The sequence below is a fragment of the Marmota marmota genome, unplaced genomic scaffold (genome assembly GCF_001458135.2).
Source record: "Marmota marmota marmota unplaced genomic scaffold, marMar, whole genome shotgun sequence".
NCBI classification, from domain to species: domain Eukaryota; kingdom Metazoa; phylum Chordata; class Mammalia; order Rodentia; family Sciuridae; genus Marmota; species Marmota marmota.
Genome location: NW_026000048.1, coordinates 12,861,029 through 12,884,064, shown reverse-complemented (window position 1 = coordinate 12,884,064; position 23,036 = coordinate 12,861,029). Strand labels below are relative to the sequence as shown.

Below are 23,036 nucleotides of genomic sequence, written 5' to 3'. Positions count from 1 at the left end.
CGGGGGCCGCGTGCAGGCAGCCGACAGTCGCCGAGTCGCACGGGCAGCAGCTGGCGGGTCTGGACCTCTGCGCTGCGTGGCGGAGATTCACTCGTCTAGCGCAGACTGTCACCTCCAAAAATCCTACCGATTCCCGGCCGGTCTCTCTTTAGTGGAATTTTGCTAGGAGTTTCTCAGCAGGTCGAATCTAAGCCTATCCATGCGTCTCTCTGACCCCGTTGTTGAGGAGGTACTGAAAGCGCTGCCTCCCCTCTCGCCGCCATGTTGGATCCCCCAGAAGTTTTTAATTTTGATAATAGCCATCCTAACACTGTGAAGCTATATCTTATTGTGGTTTTAATTTGCATTTCCCTAATGATTAAGTGACATTGAACACCTTTTCATATACCTACCTGATGGCCATGTCCATGTCTTCTTTGAAAAATGTTAATTCAGATTCTTTGCCCATTTTTCAATCAATTAAAATTGAAAAATCAATTTTTCAATCAAATTACTTGGGGGGGGATCTTTGCTATACAGTTGTTGGAATTCTTTTTATATTTTGGGTATTAACTCCTTATCTAACATTTGTTTGCAAATATATTTTCCTGTTCCATAGATTGCTTTTTCCTTTTCTTAACTGTTTCCTTTGCTGTGCAGGAATTTTTAGTTCGACATAGTCTCATTTGTTTTTGCTTTTTATTGTCTGTAGTTTTAGTGTCATATTAAAAAAAAAAACCATTGCCTAGACCAATGCCCCTATTTTCTTCTAGGAGTTATATAGTTTCAAGTCTTATATTTATGTGTCTTCAATCCATGTGTGCAGGGCAAAATAAGGACCCAATTTCATTGTTTTGCTGCAGATACCCAGTTTTCCAAGCATTATTTATTTGAGAGACTGTCCTTACCCCATTGTGCATTGTTACAACCTTCAGAGGCAATTAGTTGACCACTTATGCATGGATTTATCTCTGGACTTTATATTTTGTTCTGTTGGTTTGTGTGTTTTTACAACACTCTCATATTTTTTTTATTACTATAGCTTTGTAATTTAATTTGAAATCAGGGAATGTGATATATCTAGTTTTGTTCTTCTTGCTCTGAATTGCTATAGCTATTCTCAATTTTTGTGTTTCCGAATAATTTTTTGAATCATTTCTCTTTTTCTATGAAAAAAAAAATTGGAATTTTAATTGGGACTTCATTGAATCCATAGAATGCTTTGAGGAGTAGGAAATTTTGACAATATTGATTTTTCCAATTCATAAACACAGGATATCTTTCCATTATTTGTGTTAATTTCTTTCTTTTTTTTCTTCTTCAGTTTCTTCAATTTCTTTTGTCAATGTTTTATAGTTGTCATTGCACATATCTTTCACCCCCTTTGTTAAATTGACTCCTAAAGTATTTAATTATTTTCAATGCTCTTATAAATGAAATTGTTTTCTTAATTTTTTGGACAGTTCACCTTAGAATATAGTTATGCAGCTGATTTTTATGTGCTGATTTTTGTATCTTGCAACTTTATATCGTTTGTTTATTAGTTCAAAATGACTTTTTGGTGGAGTCTGTAGGATTTTCTATATATCACATCACAGCTTCTGAAAAGAGACAACTTCTTCCAGTCTGTTTTGGATATCTTTTGTTTATCTTGTCTAATCTATCTGGCTAAGACTTCCTGTAACATGCCTGGTAAATGTGCCAAGAGATGGCATCCTTGTCTTGCTCCTCACCTTAGAGGAACAGCTTTCAATTTTTCACCATTGAATGTGATGTGGTAGCTGAGGGCTTGTCATATATGGCCTGATTGCACTGAGGTACATTCCCTCTACACCTAATTTGTTGAGAGTTTAACATGAGGGGCTATTGAATCTTGTCAAGTGCTTTTCTGCATCTCTCGAAATGATCATATGGGTTTTTTTCCTTTTATTTTTTCAATACTAGGGATTGAACCCAGGGACACTCTGTCACTGAGTTACATCCTCAACCCTTTTGAAATTATTATTTTAAGACAGGGTTCTGCTAAATTGCCAAGGCTGGCCTTGAACCATCAATCCTCCTGCCTGAGCCTCCCAGGTAGCTGGATTATAGGCATGCATCATGGCGCCCAGCTGATCATATGGTTTTTATCTTCTATTTTGTTAATATAGTGTATCACATTTACTGATTTGCATTTGTCGATTTATCTTTATAGCCCAAGGATAAATCCCAGGTGGTTAGTGTTTATGATCCTTCTAAAAGTGCTGTTGACTTAATCTTGCTGGTAATCTATTGAAGATTTTAACTTTGGTATCCTTCAGAGATATCAGCTTATAATTTTCTTTTCTTGTAATGCCTTTTTTCTGGCTTTGTTATCAGAGTAATTCTGGTCTTGTGGAATAAGTTTGAAAGTTTTCCTTCCTCTTCAATTATATGAAAGAATTTGGGAAGCATTGTTATTAGTCCTTCTTTAAGTATTTGTGTGTTTGATAAAACTCACCAGAGAAGCAATTAGATCCTGGGCTTTTTTTTAAATGGAAGATTTTTGGCTGCTGATTTAATTTCCTTACCAGTTAATGTTTGAATTTTCTATTCCTTTGAGAAGAACATCCTTATTCCTAAATTTAACGGAAATGGATCTAGGATTTTTCATTAGATATGATTTTTAAAAATGTTTCTTTTAGTTGTAGTTGGACAGAAGACCTTTATTTTATTTATCTGTTTTTATGTGGTGTTGAGGATCAAACCCAGAACCTCGTACATGCTTGGCAAGCGCTCTACTGCTGAGCCACAACCCCAGCCCCTAGATATGATGTTAACTCTTGATTTGAAATGGATGTTCCTCACTGTGTCAAAGAAGTGCCCTTTTTTTTCTTTATTTACCAAAAATTGTTTTCTTCTTTTTCTATTTTTACCTTTTCTCTCTCCTATTCTTCTCTCCTCCCTTTCTCCTCTTCTGAAATAGATGGTGACTTTCTTAAAATGCCTTTTACTCATCAATTGAAAGAACACTATAATTTTCTCACTTTGGTCTACCGATTGGATGACTTGTGCTAAAAAAGATTTCCTAAGAGTTTGCACCTTTGCATTCTTGCAACAAGTTCCATGTTGTCCTATGCTAATATTTAATTTCCTTCTGGATTATATTTTCTAATATTAAGTTAAGGATCTTTTGTAGCTGTATTTGTAAAATACACTTGTGTGCTTTTCTGGGATATATTTAACACATTTTTGTTTCAGAAAGTGAATTCTTCAGCTTCCCATTGTCTTCTCTATGAGTTTAAAACACATTATTTGCCAATAGTATACTGATTAAAATTCTCCACCAAAACATAGGAGCCTGGAATTTTTGTTGAGGAGTGGAGTAGATTTCAGGGAACTTTCTTTCTAGTTATTTCTTGGAAATTAATTTTTTTCAAATTTTCTATATTGTTTTATCAATTCTTATTATTTACATTTTCTTAGGGGGAAAATATGTATAACCTCAAAAAATAAGTTAGCATAAATCTTTACACAGAGTTCTTTTATAGTATTCAAATATATTTATTAGATGAGTAGATATAGAAAATGTGATATATATACATATACACAAACACACATACATACACACTATACACACAAACACACACAATAGAATTTTGTTCAACCACAAAGAAAAATAAAATTATGTCATTTGCAGGAAAATGTATGGAACTAGAGACCATCGTGTTAAGCAAAATAAGTGAAACTCAGAACGTTAAGGGTGATATGCTTTCTCTCGTGTGTGCAAGCTAGGAGGGAAAAGGAAAAGATGGAAGGGGTCTATCTCATGAAGATCAAAGGCAAATCAGTAGAGTAAAGGGACCAAGAGGTGGGAGACGGGGAAGGAGGAGGAAAGTGCTGAGTGGTGATATTGGCCAAATTATATAGTTATATTGTGTGAATGTACAAATATATAACAACACATCCCATCATTATATACAAATAGAATGCACCAATAAAAATGTGGGGAAAATATATTTATCAATAACCTCCTTTCTCATTTCAAATACTGAATTTTCTTTCTTTTTTATTAGACTAATCAGATATTTATGTATCTATTGACTTTTTCAATGTCACAGTTTTATTTTTATTTTTAATTTATTTTTTATTGGTTCATTTTAGTTATAAATGACAGTAGATATAATTGTACAAGCATGAACATATCTTATTCTAATAGGACCCCTTCTTGTGGATGTGCATGATGGTGAGATTTACTGGGGTATATTCAAATATTCATAGGAAAGTTATGTCAGATTCATTCCACCGTCTTTTCCTCGATATCACAGCTTTTAAGTTTTAAGTTAAGTCAACTTTAAGTTTTCTAATTCACTGAAAAATTTATTCTTTCTTTCTGTCTACATTTTTTCTTTGATGTTCTTTGTATTGATGCATTATAGTTGTATATAGTGGTAGGATTCATTGTTACACATGCCTACATGCAAACAATAAACAATACAATTTGGCCAATATCATTCCCCAGTATTTCCACTTTTACTTCTGTCTACATTATTTGGTATTGTTTCTCAAGCTTCTTGAATTAAATATTTCATTATTTTTTTCTGCTATTTTTTTAAAAATATTTAGGGCTGTACATTGTTCTCTGAGAATGATTAGTATCCTTCCCATATTTTTATATGTAGTTTTGTCATATCATTACCTTTTAATGTTCTGTAACTGCCATTTTTATTTTCTCTGACCTCAAAATTTATTTATAATAGCCAAAATGATTTCTTGCGTGGCAAATTGCAACTTTTGTCACGACCCTTTTCTTCTCTCTATAGACACTTTGGCGGGAGAGGGATGGTGGTTTGGGAAGAGGGATGAGATGGTCGGCACTCCTTCTTGCCCACACAGACACTTTCCCTCACCACTGACTTCCTTGCCAGCTCTCATTCTAGCCCTCAGTGGCAGTAAAAGGGAAGTTTCATGTGAAAAGGAGAATGGCTCCTTCCCACATCATGGCTAGGGGTCCCTCGGTGCACATGCTGGGATCCTTATGCAGTGACAGTGGTGTGTATTAAGTAAGTGCTTTTGGATAAAGTCAACAAAAAGGATACATTTTACTGAATTATACACAATAATTTTTAAAAATCTTACTCCCATAATCTGACCATGTGTGAACTGAACCCATTGTCCGTATTGGAAAACAAATCTCAAAGGGAAAAATATAGTTAATCATTACAGTTCATTTTTCCCCAAAAATCAAAGTATGTATCAAAGGGATGAAGAAATTCCACACTTCAGAAGTATGGTAAAATTCTTGGCAAAGAGGTTGATTTTGTAATGTTAATACTTCTTAAATGATCTCTTTTGATTTCTGTTTGTTCATTTCTCTTAGGGACCTTTCCTAAGACAGGCTGCCCATGTTAGTGACAGTCATGTGAAGACACAAGCAGCTCTTTTCCCCAGGGAAACACTCTGATCACTTTTACCACTGTTCTGCACTTCATCGTTAACAATCTTTCCCTAGTCAGTCTGTGCGATTTCTCTATTGACCAGGCAGTCTGAGCAATTCGAAAATTCACTTGGGTCTGTGAATTCCCCTTGCCATCTACATTGCAATCATGTTAGGGTCATGGCTTTGCTTAGTATTGACTAATTCAAAAACAAAACAAAAAGCCAGGAGATTTTCTCTTATTCCTGTGGCATTTGGGAGCTGCACTGGAAAGAACATCATCAAAGGATGATAAAATATTATGTTTTGGAGTGAAGTTATATGTCTTTCTTATTTACTAGCCAGTGTCGATAGCAGTAAGAGTCAAGGTCAAGGAACTACTCAATTCAGGGAACTTTCAGGAAACCAAATGGGAAATTTTCATACATCACTGCAGTTCTAGAGCTGAACTTGAAAAGTTTCATGTTAAGTCAAGGCTGTTATGTAGGGCTAGGAACCTGAATTTTGATATCAGAGAGCTCTAGATTTGAAATCTGCCTCCTGCTAGCTTTATGATATCCTGGCATCCACACGATTCTTGAACTACTACTGATGATACTACTGAGACTATCTAACCTGTATTGAGCACTTATCATTTCCAAGGCAGAGTGTTATACTCAGGGCTTTATGGTGTTTATAATACTCTCATTTAACCCTCATGCAAACCTCATGAAGAAAGAAGCTAATTCTTCTAGTACATTTAGTTGGCATTGAATCTAGGGCAGGTACTCAGTTATTCCAACTCCATATTCTAAGCTTTTAGCCACATTCAACTGACTTTCTGAACATCTGTCTCCTTATCTACAAGGTAAGTACAATAAAAACTCTCTTGTAAGTTTGTCAGGAGAATCAGGGATCATGTAGTAAGGCATAGCTTCTAAGACTGGTTATTCACCAACTCTGTTGGTGATGCCACTATTAGTAGTGATTTAAGCCTTGGTCAGTGTCTGGTAGGAAGCATTCTCAGTGCTTTCTTCTTTGCATACATATGCTATGAACAGAGTCAAACCCCACTAACTTAGGAAAGTTAAAAATTCCAAAGTAGAATTCCAATGGTTTGGGCAGGGTCAGCCAATGGGAGCCTGCCTAGAGATACACACGCTCCAGTAATGTACCTGTAGATAGTCACTTCTTTCCTTTGGAGCCACAGGAACACAGACATGGATCTGAACCCACAGTCCACAGTGTAATCTTTTTCTTCCCACAAAGTGAAGATCTTTCTCTCTGGTAGTTCTTCTACAAGGCATGCTGCCTGGGATTTTGCCAGACAACATTTTAAATTTATCTGACCCGATAGCATCAAATGACCTTTCAAAAGATACTGATAACCAAGAATCCCAATGCAAATATGGGCCCCTGGCCACATCCAAAGCAACAGCCCTCACTTAGTGGCTTTCCCTTCCTAAGCACAACAACTAACTGAGGCCAGTGTTAGAAAGCACCAGTGACTCTTACCTGTGAGCTTAAAGGCTGGATGTGTAAATGTTCAAGATATGCATTTATGCTATAGAAATACTTTCAGAATAGACATAGTAGGTACAGCACGGTCCTCCAAGCCTCCCACGCACCAAAGGAAAAGCCAGGACTGGACAGACAGCTTCTAATCCTTACAGGAGCCTGCTGGTTGTCACCCAATGTTCTCTCACCCCACAACATACGGGCAGACTGAGAATGTGCAATGCTACATCTGGAGCACCTTCTGCTTGCTGCCCTGCAGCCATAATGGCTCCAAACCATGGGTCATATGAAAAATACTTAACTAGTATATTACACAATTATTTAAATATGTCCCAGGCTAAAATTTCCATTTCTAAATAGTATTTCTCAACATGCAAACGTGGATCTACCTGCATCAGAGTCACCTGAGTGCTTGTCAGAAATGCAGATTCCTAAGCATATTTGTCTATTTATCAGTTTATTGTCTCCCTTTTGAGCATGTAAGAAGACCCATGGAGTAGAAACTGGTCTGTTTACCCTGATACACCAGATCCTAAAAATTGTCAGCTTATAGTAAGCGTTCAATAAACAAAGTAACTCCTCAAGCCTATACTGACCTGCTGAATTAAAATCCCAGGAACGGAGTCAGGAATCTGCACCTTAGACAAGTATTTATTTGATTGTAGTGTATACTAAGTTGCAGGAACCAGTGTTCCAAAGTAGTTCAGTTAATCCTAAGATCAAGAAAGAAAAAGCATTATTTTCAGAGGCCCCCATATTCACTGTCCGGTCAGATATTAAGGTATAATAGACATTTTAATATCCTGAGGCTAAACTTTTCCTTCTAGTCTATACCTGAGACAAATATCTATCTACCCTCTGCCTTATGCCAGGCTCTAGGTTTCTCAGGGACAAGACACAAATGGGCTTGCAAGACAGAATGCCTAGGAAAGACTAGGGCCACTCCCACCTCTTTCCACTAAGCCAGAGGCAAACACTCAGAATTGATTACTAGACAAGCTCCCTCCCCCTGCCAAAAGCTGACTGATAGAAAATGAAACACACTATGTGTTCATTACTGTTTCCAGAAAAGCTTGGATGACACCTCTCATTCACCAAAATCAGATTCTATCTTATCCTGAAGGAATCCAATCTTTCCAGAGGGCCCCTTCAAGTTTATTATGGAAGCTCGGCATTTTATGTCTAGTTCCAGCCCATCTTTAACCATCAGCAACTTGTCTTGGGTAGATGACTTGACTTTGACAGTCACTGCACCTCTCAACCCATTTCTTGTTTGGAAAAAATGAGATTAGACTAGTATCAGGTCTGGAGCCTCTTCCAATTCAAGTGTCCACTAACCTCTGGCTTCTCAGTGATACTTCACTGCCTTACAGTTAACAAAATGATCTGGTGGGATTTGATGGGGAAAATAGTGATTGTCAAGCTTGTCTACTCAAAATTCTCCAAGCTTCTGGCAAAGTAGGTAAATTTCAAGATTTATAAAATGATTTCTAAGAATTCTTCTCTCAAGTTCCATGTTTACTTATGAAATTACTATGACAGTACTAATGTGCTCAGAACTGTTTGTAAAGGATTGATATAATGCCCAAATTTCCTCTGAAATGTGATCAGAGTTCATAATGTTGATAGCAGGACCTGAGCATCACCTGGTCTTGGAGAGGTTGAATGTCACTGCTTTGCGCAGGTTGCCCCCGCAGCTGTGAAGGATAGCAAAAATATAGGGAGCAAGACACCCTCCCTCTTCTCCCAAGTCTCCTGGGAATTCCCCAAAGGTAGGCCGCTCTGAATCTGAGCCTATAACCTTTGCATCAAATGTATCTGTAATGCCCTTTGTCTGATTCCAGCCCAACAAACTAATCACTACTAACTTGTTCATTACCATTGCCCAGGTAATTACATGTGAATTGCTTTGCTTTGGAAAACAATTTCATCTAAATCAATGATTCTCAATGCTTTGAGGTTTATTGCCTGCTTTATATTCTAATTATGTTGTCACACCTCCTTTGTAAGTCTGAAATAAAAATGGTACACAATATACCCACTCCATACTCACTTTATAATGCCCAAATTATTTTTAAAAATGAAGAAAAGAAGCTGGGAACAGTGACTCACACCGGGAATCTCAGCAGCTTTGGAGGCCAAGGCAGGAGGACAAGTTCAAAGCCAGCCTTAACAATTTAGCAAGGTCCTAAGCAACTTAGTGAGCCCTGTCTCTAAATAAAATATAGAAAAGGGCTGAGGATGTGGTTCAGTGGTGAAGCACCCTGGGTTCAATCCCTGATACCAAAAGAAAAAAAGAAGTTGGAGAAGTAATTTATAATAAAACAACATATTTCAATATGTAAAAGTTTAGGCAAGACAATGCTGTAAGATGTAATAAAGTCTCCCAGTGCACCTTATTTTTCCAAATTCTTTATGATCCTGATATGAAAATCTTAGTAACCTTCAGTGACTATTTCACTGCCTGTAGTACCTTGTAGCTACTCTGGTTTTTGTTTGTTATTTTCTTCTACTTGAAGTCTTGAAGTAGGAGTGGCACACTACATACAAACAATCTGGACAATTGAAGCTAACATTTATTGAATGCTTACCATATGCCAAGTCCTTTTAAATCATTTTGCATTTGTTAACTTATTTAATTCTCATAACTCACTGTTATTTTCCAGGGATATTTGGCAAAGAAAATTAAGAAATTTTAGTAAGTTCACACACCCAGCCATTTCTAGCTTTCTAGAAATCATCTCCAATTACCATAAAAATCAGCCAAGCTCTATCTGTGTTTCTATCATAGAAAAGAAACATTTGGGGAATGAAACGATGTTCCTTATTCCAATGTCATTTTACTTAACTGATTGAAATTTGAGCCCAGGAGTCCTTGGCCTATTTTTTGCTTTTAGCACTGGGAATCTACTTAAAGGGCTTTTGGACTTAATATTTTCATTTTAATGTTTCAGAATGGATTCTTCTTGGCATTTTATCTTTATATGAATTGCAGATCCATTCACTAGACATTTTGGAATAAAAATGTTCTTTCTGCACTCTCCATTCATTGCCAAATGCTTGCTCTGAATCAGACTTATTTTAAGTAAATTAAGAGGATGACTTAAAAAGCAGAGTAGAGGGACTCCATGGCCATTCTACCAAGAATAACACAGTATGGTCAGAAGTCTCCCACATGTGCTAAGAAATTGTTCTCTGACATCACTCAGGGAAGTAAATGTGTTTTGTTTTGTTTTCTTGGAAATAGCCAAGGAGTTGTTTTAACTGAGCATTGTAATCAATAATATAGGGCTGAATTTTATCCTCATGTGGCTGCTTACATCATAAGTCAAGAAAGTAAATTATTCTAAGCAAACCTATAATATATATATATATATATATATATATATATATATATATATATATATATATTTTTGGTAAAATGTGCTAATGTAAAGAATNATATATTTTTTTTTTTTTTTCTTTCAGAGGGAAAATGATCCCATCTGATCTTGAAAGAAGAATCCTTGAAGCAAAACAGAAAGTAAGTTTTTGCAGAGATCTTTATCTAGCCCATAACAAATTGAGGATCCAAATTTGTAATGAGGAGAGCCCATTTATCTTTTACTTTTAAAACAGGATTCAAATCCCAATCTCCCAGCTTTAATGAGAATCTGGAATTCCGCATCCAGCCTGTGTCTTTGAGTTATGTATAGGCTCTGCTTTAGAGAAGCTTTAGTTCCTGAATAAAATATTTGTACAGAAATACTGTCAGAGTTCCCAAAGCTTTTGTCTCCCTGTGTGCTGAGGGTTGGCATTAAGCAGACACACATTTGGAAGATCATCTTCACAAGTAGGAAGCAGCAGAATGCGTTTTCCTGCCCTCAACACATGCCTAGATGGTTTGATCTCCATTTATCTCATTTTACTGGCAGCCATTTAGAAGTCTTTTTAGAAGTTAACAAGTTCTGAAGAATCACCACAAGCTCTGGAAAGTCATCCTGGTTTGTAAATCAGAGAGTTTGGTTTTAGAATTCTCTGTTTAACTTTGAGTCAATATAATCTATGGTTCCTGGTTCAGTACAATATATGTGCATTTTATTATTAAGAACTCAGAAATAATTATCTTCGTATGCTTTTCTCCCTACAACCTGATTTTTGCACCAGAATGCTTCTAGTCACATAAACCATAAAATTAAACCTTTGCTGCCACCTAAAGACCGATTCTGTAACATCATGTTCTATAAATCAACAGGACACAGTCATAGGATGAGTGACTAGACTGATCCTATTTGTGGCATTCTTCCCCGGATGCCTTCAGCCACAGCCTATTATTTCCATCAATTTTCATTTAGCCATGGCCAGACAGACTGAGGGCTACTTAGATGGATGAAAGCCCTGGCTTATTGTTTAGCTCCATGTGAACCATCCCTTCTGAAAGGCTCCAAATAAATTATCGGAGCATTTTCCAAATAGCATTTTCCAAACAGGCTAGTCAGGGTTCCTTCTCTTCCTTCTGCCTGCTCATGCTGGGAGATGTATTAAGTTCAAAGACCCCCACGGTGCAAAAGGAAGACTAAAAAACTACCAAAGAGAGTAAAGGGGGCCAGAAAGTCTACCTGGAGCGCACAAATGGCTTGTGGACACCACTCACAACCTTGGGTTCCACTTAGCCTCTTTGAGGAACAGAATGTCTGTTCTCACAAGACAATGGTCAGGACCAGCAGAATGACCTGGATTCTGTGGAGTGGACATTGATTTGTACCAAGCTTCAGGGAGGTGATAACCCTTCTGAGGGTTTCAAAAGTGCAAAGGAGTATGAGAGGGGACGGGGTTCCATTGTTTTAAAATCAGTTTTTAGAAGAATCCTTGAATCCCTAATTACATTATTTGGGGGTCTCTCATTTGTGCAGGGATATGTTCCTTTCCTTGTGAGTGCCACAGCTGGAACCACTGTGTATGGAGCATTCGATCCCCTCTTGGCTGTTGCTGACATTTGCAAAAAGTATAAGATCTGGATGCACGTGGATGTAAGTATCCCTCAGGGACTGGCCAGTAAAATGTCCTTGCACTTTCATCTGGGTCTCATGGAATATAATTTTTTTAACTTATGCAGCTTATTTTCAGAATAGTGGTATTTAAACTTTTCACAGTTTCGCAGGCAAATTAACACACAACTAATATGTCATACAGAATTTGCTGGAAGCAGCCTGAGGTGATTCTGCTTTAAATTTCCCAACATGGAGATATTCTTATTTCTATGGTCAGTGCTCAAACAGATCAGGGTTCTCAATTCTTTGAGCCATAATGCCTTGGAGGAACATAGCCTGCTCAGTCACATGCATGCAGCTCTTCCTTCCTTAAAAGAATAAAAAGGTAAAAAAAATCATTTATATAGGAAATTCAGAGAATAAATTACTTCGGCCCAAGATAAATATTTGTATATTTGTGGAGGAAAGCAAGTTTGACAACTTAGTAGGAAATACAGACTATCAGATTTCTAGTCTGTCAGCTTGAGCTTGGTCAACTAAGAAGCTAAATTATATTTGAGATGCTTTGATTCCAGAATTAATCACACACAAAAAAAATAATAGAAGCATACCACATTTTTCAAATAAAAAAAGAGTCAATTTTTAGAAGGATGAATTCAAGGGATTTAAGTTTAGATCCTTTTTACTCAAAGGCTGGCTTGAAGATCAGCTGTTATCTGCAAATTGTTTGCTAATGATCCATGATGAGGTAAAGAGAATGCCAAACCATCACTAACCACAAACCATCACAAACTAATCACAATGTTTGGTTTCCTTGTTTTGTTTTCCTTGTAAGACTCTCTCAATAAAGGAAGCTGTAAGTTGATATATATTCTGGTGCAAGATCCTTATGCTGCTCTGGGGCTGGGATCATTTTGGCTTGCCAGTCCACCTTATCCACCTTAACTGTAGTGATGGGTGACCTTAGTGTTTCTCAGTGATAGTAATGGGGTTGGGGGAAGGATCTTTCTCCTTCTCATGTAAACGGAACTGTGCCCCAAAATTTGGCTTCTTATACCCACATAAGTGTAGGAAAAAGTCTGAGATCTTAGAATGTTTCTCTAACTCAAACTTTAATGATCCGCCTCCTTCATTTACCTGGGGTCAAGCAGATCATTTTCATACTATGAGACTCTTCATCTGTAAGACACCAAACTATAGACATCTAGGTCATTAAAAACTTCTACCTTTTCCTTTGTCTGATCCTTTTCAGGCAGCTTGGGGTGGTGGATTACTGATGTCCCGAAAACATAAGTGGAAGCTGAGCGGTGTGGAGAGGTATGTGCATTTTCTCTTGTTAACAACATAAAGCATTGAAAGGTAAATGTGAAATGCAAATGCACTGCATTTGCAGGATCTTTAGGATGTAGCTGAGCCCCCTCTGCCCCATTCTCGTGTGCCTCGCCTTGTGTGAATCACACTCAGGAATACTATATGTAAGCTACAAAAAAATAAATAAAATGAAATCCCATATCGAGTGACCTTTCAGTTCTCAGGCATAAAAATTCTTACTTGGGCTCCATTCCCGAGATCTCTGAACCAACTACCAGTATCATTTAAAATCTTCAAGTAGTCCATATTTTTCTAGGAAGGAAGAGGTTCTATAGCGTTCATGTTCCTTAAACAGATAACATGCACTGTTTTCCAGAAGGCTGTAAATAAATTTTTCACACCAAATAAGCACCTTGGAAGTTATCAATGTTGAAAGTCCAGATTTGGAATTAAGTATAGTCAGTTAACTTAAAGTGAGACATGCTCTAGATAACCTCATGTCATGGCTTTGTCCCATAGTAACCCTTTTCTTGCATAGTTCTGATTGATGCTGGAAAGTAGCTTTTATTTAGAGACTAAGCAGTAGACCATTGATAAAAGCTGAAAAATACAAAGGAGGTCATGTCTGATTAGCATGAAGCATATTCAGGTCCAAGGGGGAGGATGCAGAATGTAAGCTACAGCCGCAGGCTCTGGTTCTGGACCATGTGCAAAGGGAGTAGAGTTTTCCCATCACGACATGGCCAGTCAGCCAGATCAACCGCAGTTGTGAGCTCTGACACTCACTCTGACACTGAGAAAGCCTGAATTCATTAGAGGCTGCCAAATGCCCACCATGCCCTGCCAAGTAGCCAGATGCTACCCAGGAAAAGGTTCACACTGGCTCTGCCCCCAGACATCTTGGCACAATTTCTGTTCCAGGGCAAGGAGAAAGGCTGATGAAGTTTTAGAGCATCTGTCAGCACTGGTCAAACAGGGCACCCAGGCCAGAGGGAATGTGTGGAGTGTGCTGTGTGACACCCAGGCCAGAGGGAATGTGCAGAGTGTGTTGTGTGTCAGGCAGACCTATCATGTGCAGAGAACTCACAGATGTGGAGACGGATGTGTATTCCCTGCTGAATTAGTAGAAAAAAGGTAAGGGACAGACCAACCAAACCCCATGTCACAGGGTGACTGTCCCAGATCTGCTGACCAAAATAAAGTCTGGCCTAGGCATTTCTGAGTTAAGGCACTAGAGCTGCCCATGCTTGAATGGCAGGACATATTAAATGAGGAGGAATACCAGCAGGGATCGTCATCCTCCCAGAGTCTATCAGTTCTAGGGCTCTGCTCCTGGCCCTCTGGGCTTCTTCCAAGTCTAATCTCTTTTCAATATGAAGATACAAATGAAACTAGAAGCTTAAGGAATGTACAATGAACTAAACAAGGAGAGACAATGAGCAGAGAGAGAGAGAGAGAGAGAGAGAGAGAGCTTGGAAGGTGCTGCCCAGGTGCTGAGAATAATTAAATTCAGAGCTATGGGTATGACTCAGAGATAGAGTATTTGCCTAGCATGCTTGAGGCCATGGTTAAATCCCCAGCAAAACACACACACACACACACACACACACACACACACACACCTCAACCTGCGTGGCTGTTAATTCAGAAACCAGGCAATGGCGGATGGAGAAAAGACAAACAGATACAGATAGAGAGAAAAAGCTGGGGCCCAGTGGTCATTACACCCTGATAGAGATATAATGACCCAAGCTAGCTCAGCACATTTATTATATTATTATCATTTTAACATCAAAAGGATTTTTGTGTGTGTGTGTGTGAGAAAGTTTATTCAAGGCATGTAGGACAAAGGATGAACTTCTGGATAGCCCAATTATAATTATTAACTTTGCACTCATAATTCTCTACCCCCAGCAGCTGATGTTTGATCTCAGTATCAAGACTGATAGTCCTGTGGCAAGCACGGAACCTCCTTTGAACAGGGTGTCACCACAGTGTCACAATGAGAGATCATGATTCAAATCACCATTACACACACACACACACACACACACACACACACTAAATCCAAGTACTTTCAAAAGAGGCAGACTATGTACAGTACTTTCTTTTCTGTGAGTTTCTTTCTGACTAGAACAAAAAGTGAGCACTTGTATTTTACCTTTAATGCCACCCATGGCTGCAAATCTGGAAACTACAGAGCATCCTCCCCTTGAAAGCTCTCTAAATTACCTATCCCAAGCCTCAGAAAAATAAACACCCACACATTTTTGTACTGAAGACTATTATTTGAAAGCAAAGCTTGGAATGTTCACCATGGAACACAGAGTCCTCTATGTTCTTATTATCACAATTTCTGATACTTTTTATAATTAAATATACTAATAAAATAAGCAGATACGGAGCCCTAAAGTAAGGAGGACTTTTTTCTGCTTCAAACAGGACTCCCTTAGCTAAATTTACCTGAGAGGGTACATCTTGCTGACTTCTTAGCATGAGGCACACTCTTCTTTGGTGAATTAAGGCTGTAGGACCAGTGTAATCATTGAGGTCTCATGTGCAGGAATTGCCTCACTTGAGGAAATTACTGTTTTCCGAGCATCACAAACCAAGCTAAAGGATTCATTCTATAAGTGGAGGAAAATCTATGGTTAATTTCTGTACCCAAATCCAGCTCTTCCTTGTGGTCACAGAGATCCCCAAATGGCATCCTCCAAAATGGCAAAGCACTGGAATCCTGCCTGGTATCCCCTTTGAGAACCAACCAAATCCTCATAAGATGGCTCTCATCCTTCCTAGTTCTGTCAAAATTGCTAGAACTGATGTATCTGGGGGGCACGTCACAAGCCCTGCCTCTCCAGAGCATGTTGCTGCATCGTTCACCAGTATTCCTTTAGTCCCCCTCCTCTGGGCAGCCTCTTGCCTGTAAGAGTCCTTTGCCATTCTCACATCCACTCTCAAGGCTTTAAGGCACAGCTGAAGGAACCAGCGCTGCAGCTGCTGCATGACCAGCTGCCCTCATTCCCAGCTGAGAACCGAGGGCCCAGACATTCATTCAGCAGTTGCTGACCCAAGATGAGTGTGAGATGAAGCCTATCTTGAAGGAGCTTCAAATCCAGTAGGAAAGACTGACAATTAGCAATGGATTAAAATTCAAGGCAGTGGCACTAAAGTCTCAAGAGACAGGCAAACGAGCTGACTGGAGAGCAAAGGGGAAGGAAAGACCGTTCCTAGGCAGCATTTTTACAGGGAGTGTCCATCAAGCATCAGCATTGGAGCTTAGAAGCATGCTGGGAGGGGTAAGTAGAAATGAAAAATGTTCTTCAGGCTGAAGAGCAGAGACCCCAAAGTTTGAAAGTGCATAGGGTCCTTGGAGAAATTTAAGACGAATTTGGTTGAAAGAAGAGGTAGATTCATGGCCATGGTTAGGAGGAGACTGATGGGAAGTGCAGAGTTCTGTCCAGGGAGTCCCCAGCACCAGGGGGTGCTGTCCACATAACTAGACCCCTCAGCTGAAAATCAAGGTTGCATGAGCCACAATTAAAAGTAGAACATTGTATTCCTCCAGTGGGGACAAAAAAAATGGAAACCCCGAGCGGTAGGATCCATAGCCAGGTTTTGAGCAGAGGAGGGATGCCTCACTTGTGTTTGGAAAGACAGCTGCACATTAGGGAGCAGATGGAAGCTGGGCACTAGATCTGTGAGACAGCACCTGCCCATCCAGGTACGGGAGGCGAGAGCAGCTGACATTGGCTGCAGTAGCAACTGGAGAGGGGTGAGTGGATGGCCCAGGAAAGGAAAGTGAAACCTGCAAAGGGTGACATCAGGAGAGGAGGGGAGACTGAAACCAAGTCAGTGCTGAAGTTTGGGGGCTGAAAGCCTAGGAGGAAAGTCGTGCCAGGAACCAGGATCTAGAGAAGAGAGAATAGCTCTGAAAGGCTGAGCTGTAGGAAGCTACTGGGTTCATTTGGGGGCTGCTGATTTGAGGTATAGGCAGAGGTACAAGGGTCTGTCTTAAAACAGCCCTGGAGGATTCAGTTCTTATGGAACTTAGGGAAAACTACAGAAGCCACATAGCTGAATCCCACCGCAGAGCATTTTGCAATGAACCTGAGGCTGTTTTACATAAATTGCCAACATTGCTCAAATAAACTAAGGCCATGTCATCGAATCATTCCATGCAGCTTTTTGTCATCTTTATGAGACATCTTTATGCCTCGGAGAGAAAGGCAAGACAGAATTGAGAGACAAGTGGTTGTGCACCTTGAAAGCTTCTGTCCCAAAAAGACAAATAGGCCATGCATGCAAATAAATACTTCTATTACTATCACAGGAATGAGGACTGAGGTTTTATTGTCCTAGCAGGCATCTTTATTGATAAAGCCAAGTTCATCAGGATTAGACAGATAACTATAAATTGTTATAGAATGGCAGCATGCATGTTCCCATTGTCACAAAGCTTATGAATGACAGGGATGAAATCAATAGCAAAATCCAACCATATTTAATGCTTACAGCTACAAAACCCTTACTTTTTCTTCTCTTACAGAGGAGCCATCTAGGTACAGAGAGATTAAGTAACTTGTTCAAGGTCACACAGCTAGGAAGTAATGAAACCTTAATTCTTTGAAGGAAGTTGAATGGGGCTGCAGAGATAATACTTCAAGAATCTGAGACCTTAAAGAACAAGTAAGAGTTAACCAACCCAGTGAAGCCAAGGAAGACAACATTCTAGGACAAGGAGATAACATTAAAGGACCTGGGAGCACAGGAATAGAATTTTCTGGGAACAAAAAATAATCTGGCATGATGAAAATAGATAAAGTTAAGGGACACAAGCCTGAACACACATTACCAGAGCTCACCCTGGGGGCATCATGAACCATGCCTTACAGTTTGGAATTTGGGCTGAAGGCAATAGAGAGCCACCAACAGTTAAGAGAGGTCAAAGACTTGAGATGTAGCTTGGTGGTACAGTGTTTGCCTAGCATGTGCAAGGCCTTGGGTTCAATCCCTAGCAGCAGCAGCAGCAGCAGCAGCATCATCAAAAGAAGAAAAAGAAAAGAGAGCAATAAACAGCTAGAAGATAATTCTAATACCAGGTAGAGAAAAGAGGCAGCTAAGATACCAGATTAAAATAACAATAGTTCTTATTAGAGAAATCTGAATCAGGACTATAGTTCAGGCTTTTCAAACAGCATAAGCCCCTGAGCCGGGCACCACCATTGTGTGAGAAGCACTGCACCAGTCAGTGATTTAATCTCAGGAAAGATTAAAAGTCTCTGCTGCAGGAGCCATAGCACGGCTCACCCAGGGGCTGGAAAGACAGCTCTGCGTTAGAGAAGACATGGATGCAGGGGACGAGGCAGAATGTCCTACAAAAGGACACCTTTGAGAAATCTGGTCACTGATCAATAAGAAGGAGAAAGTAGGTCAGGAAACAGATATATTGTGCAGTGGAAGGAGTGTCCCCTCTGAGCTGCAGGCCACGGCCACAGTGTCAGCACAGCAGCAGTGGAGGTATACAAGGTACTGATCACCAGTGACAAAGGGCAGGACCCTGAGCTCTGTGACCCTGATCTCTGTGAGGCTGAGACCACCTTGGAGGCAGAACTCAGGTTTTCCCTGGGGCTTGGGAGAGGAGACACATGGAGAACCATGCTCTCACCTGCCATGTCCTTGGACAGAACACTTGTACAGTTAGGAGTGCATCTCAGTTTTGTGACCGTGGTGTCATCCTGGAGTGGCAGAGGCGGTGCCAGCACACTGAAGCTCGTGGCCCCTGTGCAGAGCCTCAGCAATCTGCACCTTACACTGGTGCCACCTGCTTACCTAATGTGTTTGTCTTAGGGCCAACTCTGTGACATGGAATCCACACAAGATGATGGGAGTCCCTCTGCAGTGCTCCGCCTTCCTGGTTAGAGAAGAGGTAGGTCTTCCCTGATTCTGTGTCCCAGCCCTTGGGTGGGGTTTGGCCGTCTTTGCTGAGAGGACTTTCTCTGGAAACATCAGGATCTTTAGGTCTTCCCTGCCACGTGGCTCACACTCTCCAGAAAGCACCCCTCCAAACTGCTGTCGGGAGGGTGGGCAGCAGGTGTCGGGAGGTCCAAAAAGGCTCAGGAGACCCGAACCTTCAGAATAGAAACTTCAGGCTAATCTCCATGCTTTCAGTATAAGCCTCCTTTCCTCAACTACACTTGATGTTCCTGACCCAGAGACTCTTCATGCTACTGTCTTAGAAAATTAAATTTCCAGTTTTCTTCTGGAACATGAGAAGAAACAATTTTTTTACCTTAAGAAAAAAATTAGAATTATAGTTTTTACCATAAGGAAAAATATGCATGATATAGGATTAAAGTTAGTGTGAGAATTCAGGTGTGTGTGTGTGTGTGTGTGTGTGTGTGTGTTATCTAATAATTCTATTTTATTTGATTTAATATTTAATGCCACAATCAGAATGTAAGGCATCTGCATATATATTAATCAGCATAAGCAAAGGCCATTTTTATTAAAGATTCTTCTGTGAATAAAGTCTAAGGTCACTGTGTAGATGATCACTGTCCTCTGTGTCTCCCTCCTATGAGGGAGAGAGGAGGGAGAAGCCACATCTCACTCCTCTGCTAATTTTGTTGATAAGACCCACCAAATAAGGAGTTTCAGTTTATCCCTATTAAATTTTATCTTGTTAGAATCAATAAGGCAAACTCACATTGAAGGGACTTTTAAGTATTTATCTTTACTTGCTTTAAAATATTTTGTTTTTCTATTATGAACTCAATGTATAATTATTTAAGAAAATTTGGGCAGGACTGAAAATATAGATAAATTTAGAGTTGGCCAAAATTCTGTCATTTGGAGATAAAAGTTATTTACTGTCTTAAAACATTTTCTCCTACAATCTTCTAGGAATATCTGTATCATATTTGTTTATGTATGTATTTATAACAAATACATATCTTAAATAACATTGCTATCATCTACATCATATATTTTTCATTTTTATACTTAATATCATATTATAAATATGATATTCCATAATGTGATTTTTCATGGCCTCAAAATATCATATTTCATGAGACATAATGGTTTTGTAAAATCCTTAAACATGTATCTTTGATCACATTCCTGATTATTTTCTTAAAGTAGATTCCTCAGAGTGGAATTGTAGGCCAAAACATATTATTTCTATGGTTCTTAATACCTCCTCTTGGCAACTACAAATTTCAGCAATGTGCCTTCTGTCTGCATAAATAAATCAAAATTTTGACACAGGATTGAAAACAGACTGCCCTTCCAAAACAAGCTGAATGCATTGAAAAAAACTTTTCAAACTGGTTTTTCATCAAGTAAACATCCAGTTTGATATATTCTCATCAATTCTAGCTCATGCATATTCCAGCTGTATTACCTGAGGGGAAAAATAAGTTTTTGTTACTTAGATTTCAGTCAGATGTTTGACAGTGGCTCCCATAGATCTATCACCATAGATCCAAAGTGCAGTGTCAGCCAACTGAAAACAGGCAGATTTGGAAGTGATTAGATGACTGCATGGGAAAGACCTGCTGATGGGTAATTTAATATTTGTTCTCCAGGAGAGACTCGTGGCTTGGCATCTAACCCTCTTCCATTCAAAATATTCATTGATGGTTTGAGTAAAACACAGAAGCTTATTTTAGTTTCAGATGAGAAGAAGCTGGAAAAGAGAGGAGATATGTATAGTGACAGAATCAGAATACAAGATGAGTTTTACAGACTGGTCCTGCAAGCCACACTTAAGAAAGGGAAGTCGTTCATGGGAATCATTGCAAAGCTCTGCCCTTAGGTCCAAGGAGGGAGTGGTTATTTTGACTGGACATAGCAGGCTTGTCTCACACATACCTAAATTGTTGGACTTGTGTAAATAAAAAATGTAGGACTTCAGGTTGTACTCTGCAGGGTCAACCAGGAATAATAATTTCAAAAAATTATCCAAATAACTATATCTTTTTTGTGTGTGTGATGCTGGGGATTGAACCCAAGGCCTTGTGTATACAAGGCAAGCACTCTACCAACTGAGCTCCATCCCCAGCCTTCAAATGACTGTGAATGAGATAAAAGAAGTCAACTTTCAGCAGGAGAGATGTGGTAGAGTCCCATGCCCTCTGGTTAAACCATGGCTTGCAGTGCTTTGCTTAGCTCTGTGCCCAATCTTATATGGGACCTCATCAAGCGAGAATTCCAACATAGAGAAACCATTGATGAACATGCAAAGGGGAATGGCTCAAAGATTAAACCTAGGGAGAAGAAAAAGAAAACAAACGTAAAGGGCTGAGAAGGGGAGAGGCACTTTCACAGTTCAAAGGACTCTCAAGTGAAAGAAATTCATTTTGCTTTGTTTTCCAAGGATTTGTGGAGGGGGTGGGTTAGTAACACTGGGTGGCACAAATTTGGTGGTAAAAATCAGAATACACAGTGCATTTTAAGTTTGACTTGGGGTTGATAAAAGCAATACTTTTTTTAAAGTAAGCTTTTAAATTTTTTTTGTTTATAGTTGTAGATGGACAGAATGCCTTTATTTTATTTGTTTATTTTTATGTGGTGCTGAGGATCAAACCCAGTGCCTCATGCATGGTAGGCAAGCGCTCAACCACTGAGCTGCAGCCCCAGCCCCCAAAAGTAAGCTTTTCAATAGTAGGAATAAACTAATTATCAGGAGAGATGAATGAATACGGATTGGACAATCACATGTGAGTAACAGAGTAGGTAGGATTTCTTAACTGGATAGAAATAGATTAAATGAGCTCTAAACTCCCTTCCAAATCCAGGAGTTTCTAATGCTCTCATAAACAGCTTATTTTTTTTCCCTTGGGTCCAAGAAATAATAGCATCTTATAAGATGGCAATAATTTTTCTGTGGTTATAGAGATCTCTGCTTTAAAAAGATGGAGGTATTTTGAATTAGAGTTTAAAACAAGTTTTAATATTTCTGGAGTTATTGAAGCCTTTCACACAGTGTCTGGAAAAGAGGGATTTATGATGCAGAGTTTCCTAAATTTATTTGAGTTTGAGAACTCCATTTTGTATAGCAACTGTACAAAATGATGGTTGATAGCTTTTTCGTGGCCCAGAACCAGGTAGTTTGCTCACCAGAGACTTATGCATGGATATTGCCATCACCTTTCTTTGTTCTTTTGCATAGAGTGAGACAGGTGTGGCCCAGCATTTAGAGTTAAGCACTTTGAGTCCTTTTTTTCTTGGATGGATCTTGGTCTGCTCCATCTGTCTTGGGAGGAGCTGGTCTGATCCATCCACCCTTCCACACTCTCTGAGATGGTCCCCCTTAGTTTCAATGGCATCTATCTGTGAGTTTACGTGGCCAGAGAAAGAACCATACAAAGTTTCTGTGAATGAATCAAGATGGAAGCACATATTGTAATTTTCATGTCTTATTTGTCTCCAAGTGAATTTTCTTTTGTGAATTCAATGTCTTTCTACTGATCCAATACAAATATGTCATATTTAATTTTCCTTATTCACAAAGTTGGTGGATTCCATAAATAGGAAGTACCAGGTAAAGTCCAGTTCTCTTTTCTACCACTGGGGCACTCTGTCTTTCAAAACCTGGTTGAACTTTTGGTTGCATTTCACAGTGTCTTAGTTAGGATATTTTTAAAAATGAGTTCCCATTTCTAACTTCAACTCAGTGATCACAATGTAGTCTTTTCTTCCCTTGTCATGAGTCACACGAGAAGCAAAATCCAAATGCCAAAGCTTTTATAAAATCACAATTACATGGTAGAAAACAAGAGTCACAGGCTTCCAGTAGTTCGTGACAAATTGAAACGTGGTGGGGTTTCCAGGGAGGAGACTGGCAATGCTATTTTAGTCAGAAAGCATGATTCATG

The 23,036-nt window shown here is 39.1% G+C and overlaps 1 protein-coding gene across 1 annotated transcript in view; it reads left to right on the top strand.

Annotated features, from left to right (window-relative positions):
• Window positions 1-23,036, top strand: part of Gad2 (glutamate decarboxylase 2) — a 77,593-nt gene that overhangs the window by 37,166 nt on the left and 17,391 nt on the right. Inside the window, exons 9-12 of the mRNA XM_015495297.2 lie at window positions 10,340-10,394; window positions 11,764-11,880; window positions 13,094-13,158; window positions 19,003-19,081. Of these exons, the coding sequence (XP_015350783.1) occupies window positions 10,340-10,394; window positions 11,764-11,880; window positions 13,094-13,158; window positions 19,003-19,081 (316 nt within the window). The remainder of the gene's footprint in view (window positions 1-10,339; window positions 10,395-11,763; window positions 11,881-13,093; window positions 13,159-19,002; window positions 19,082-23,036) is intronic.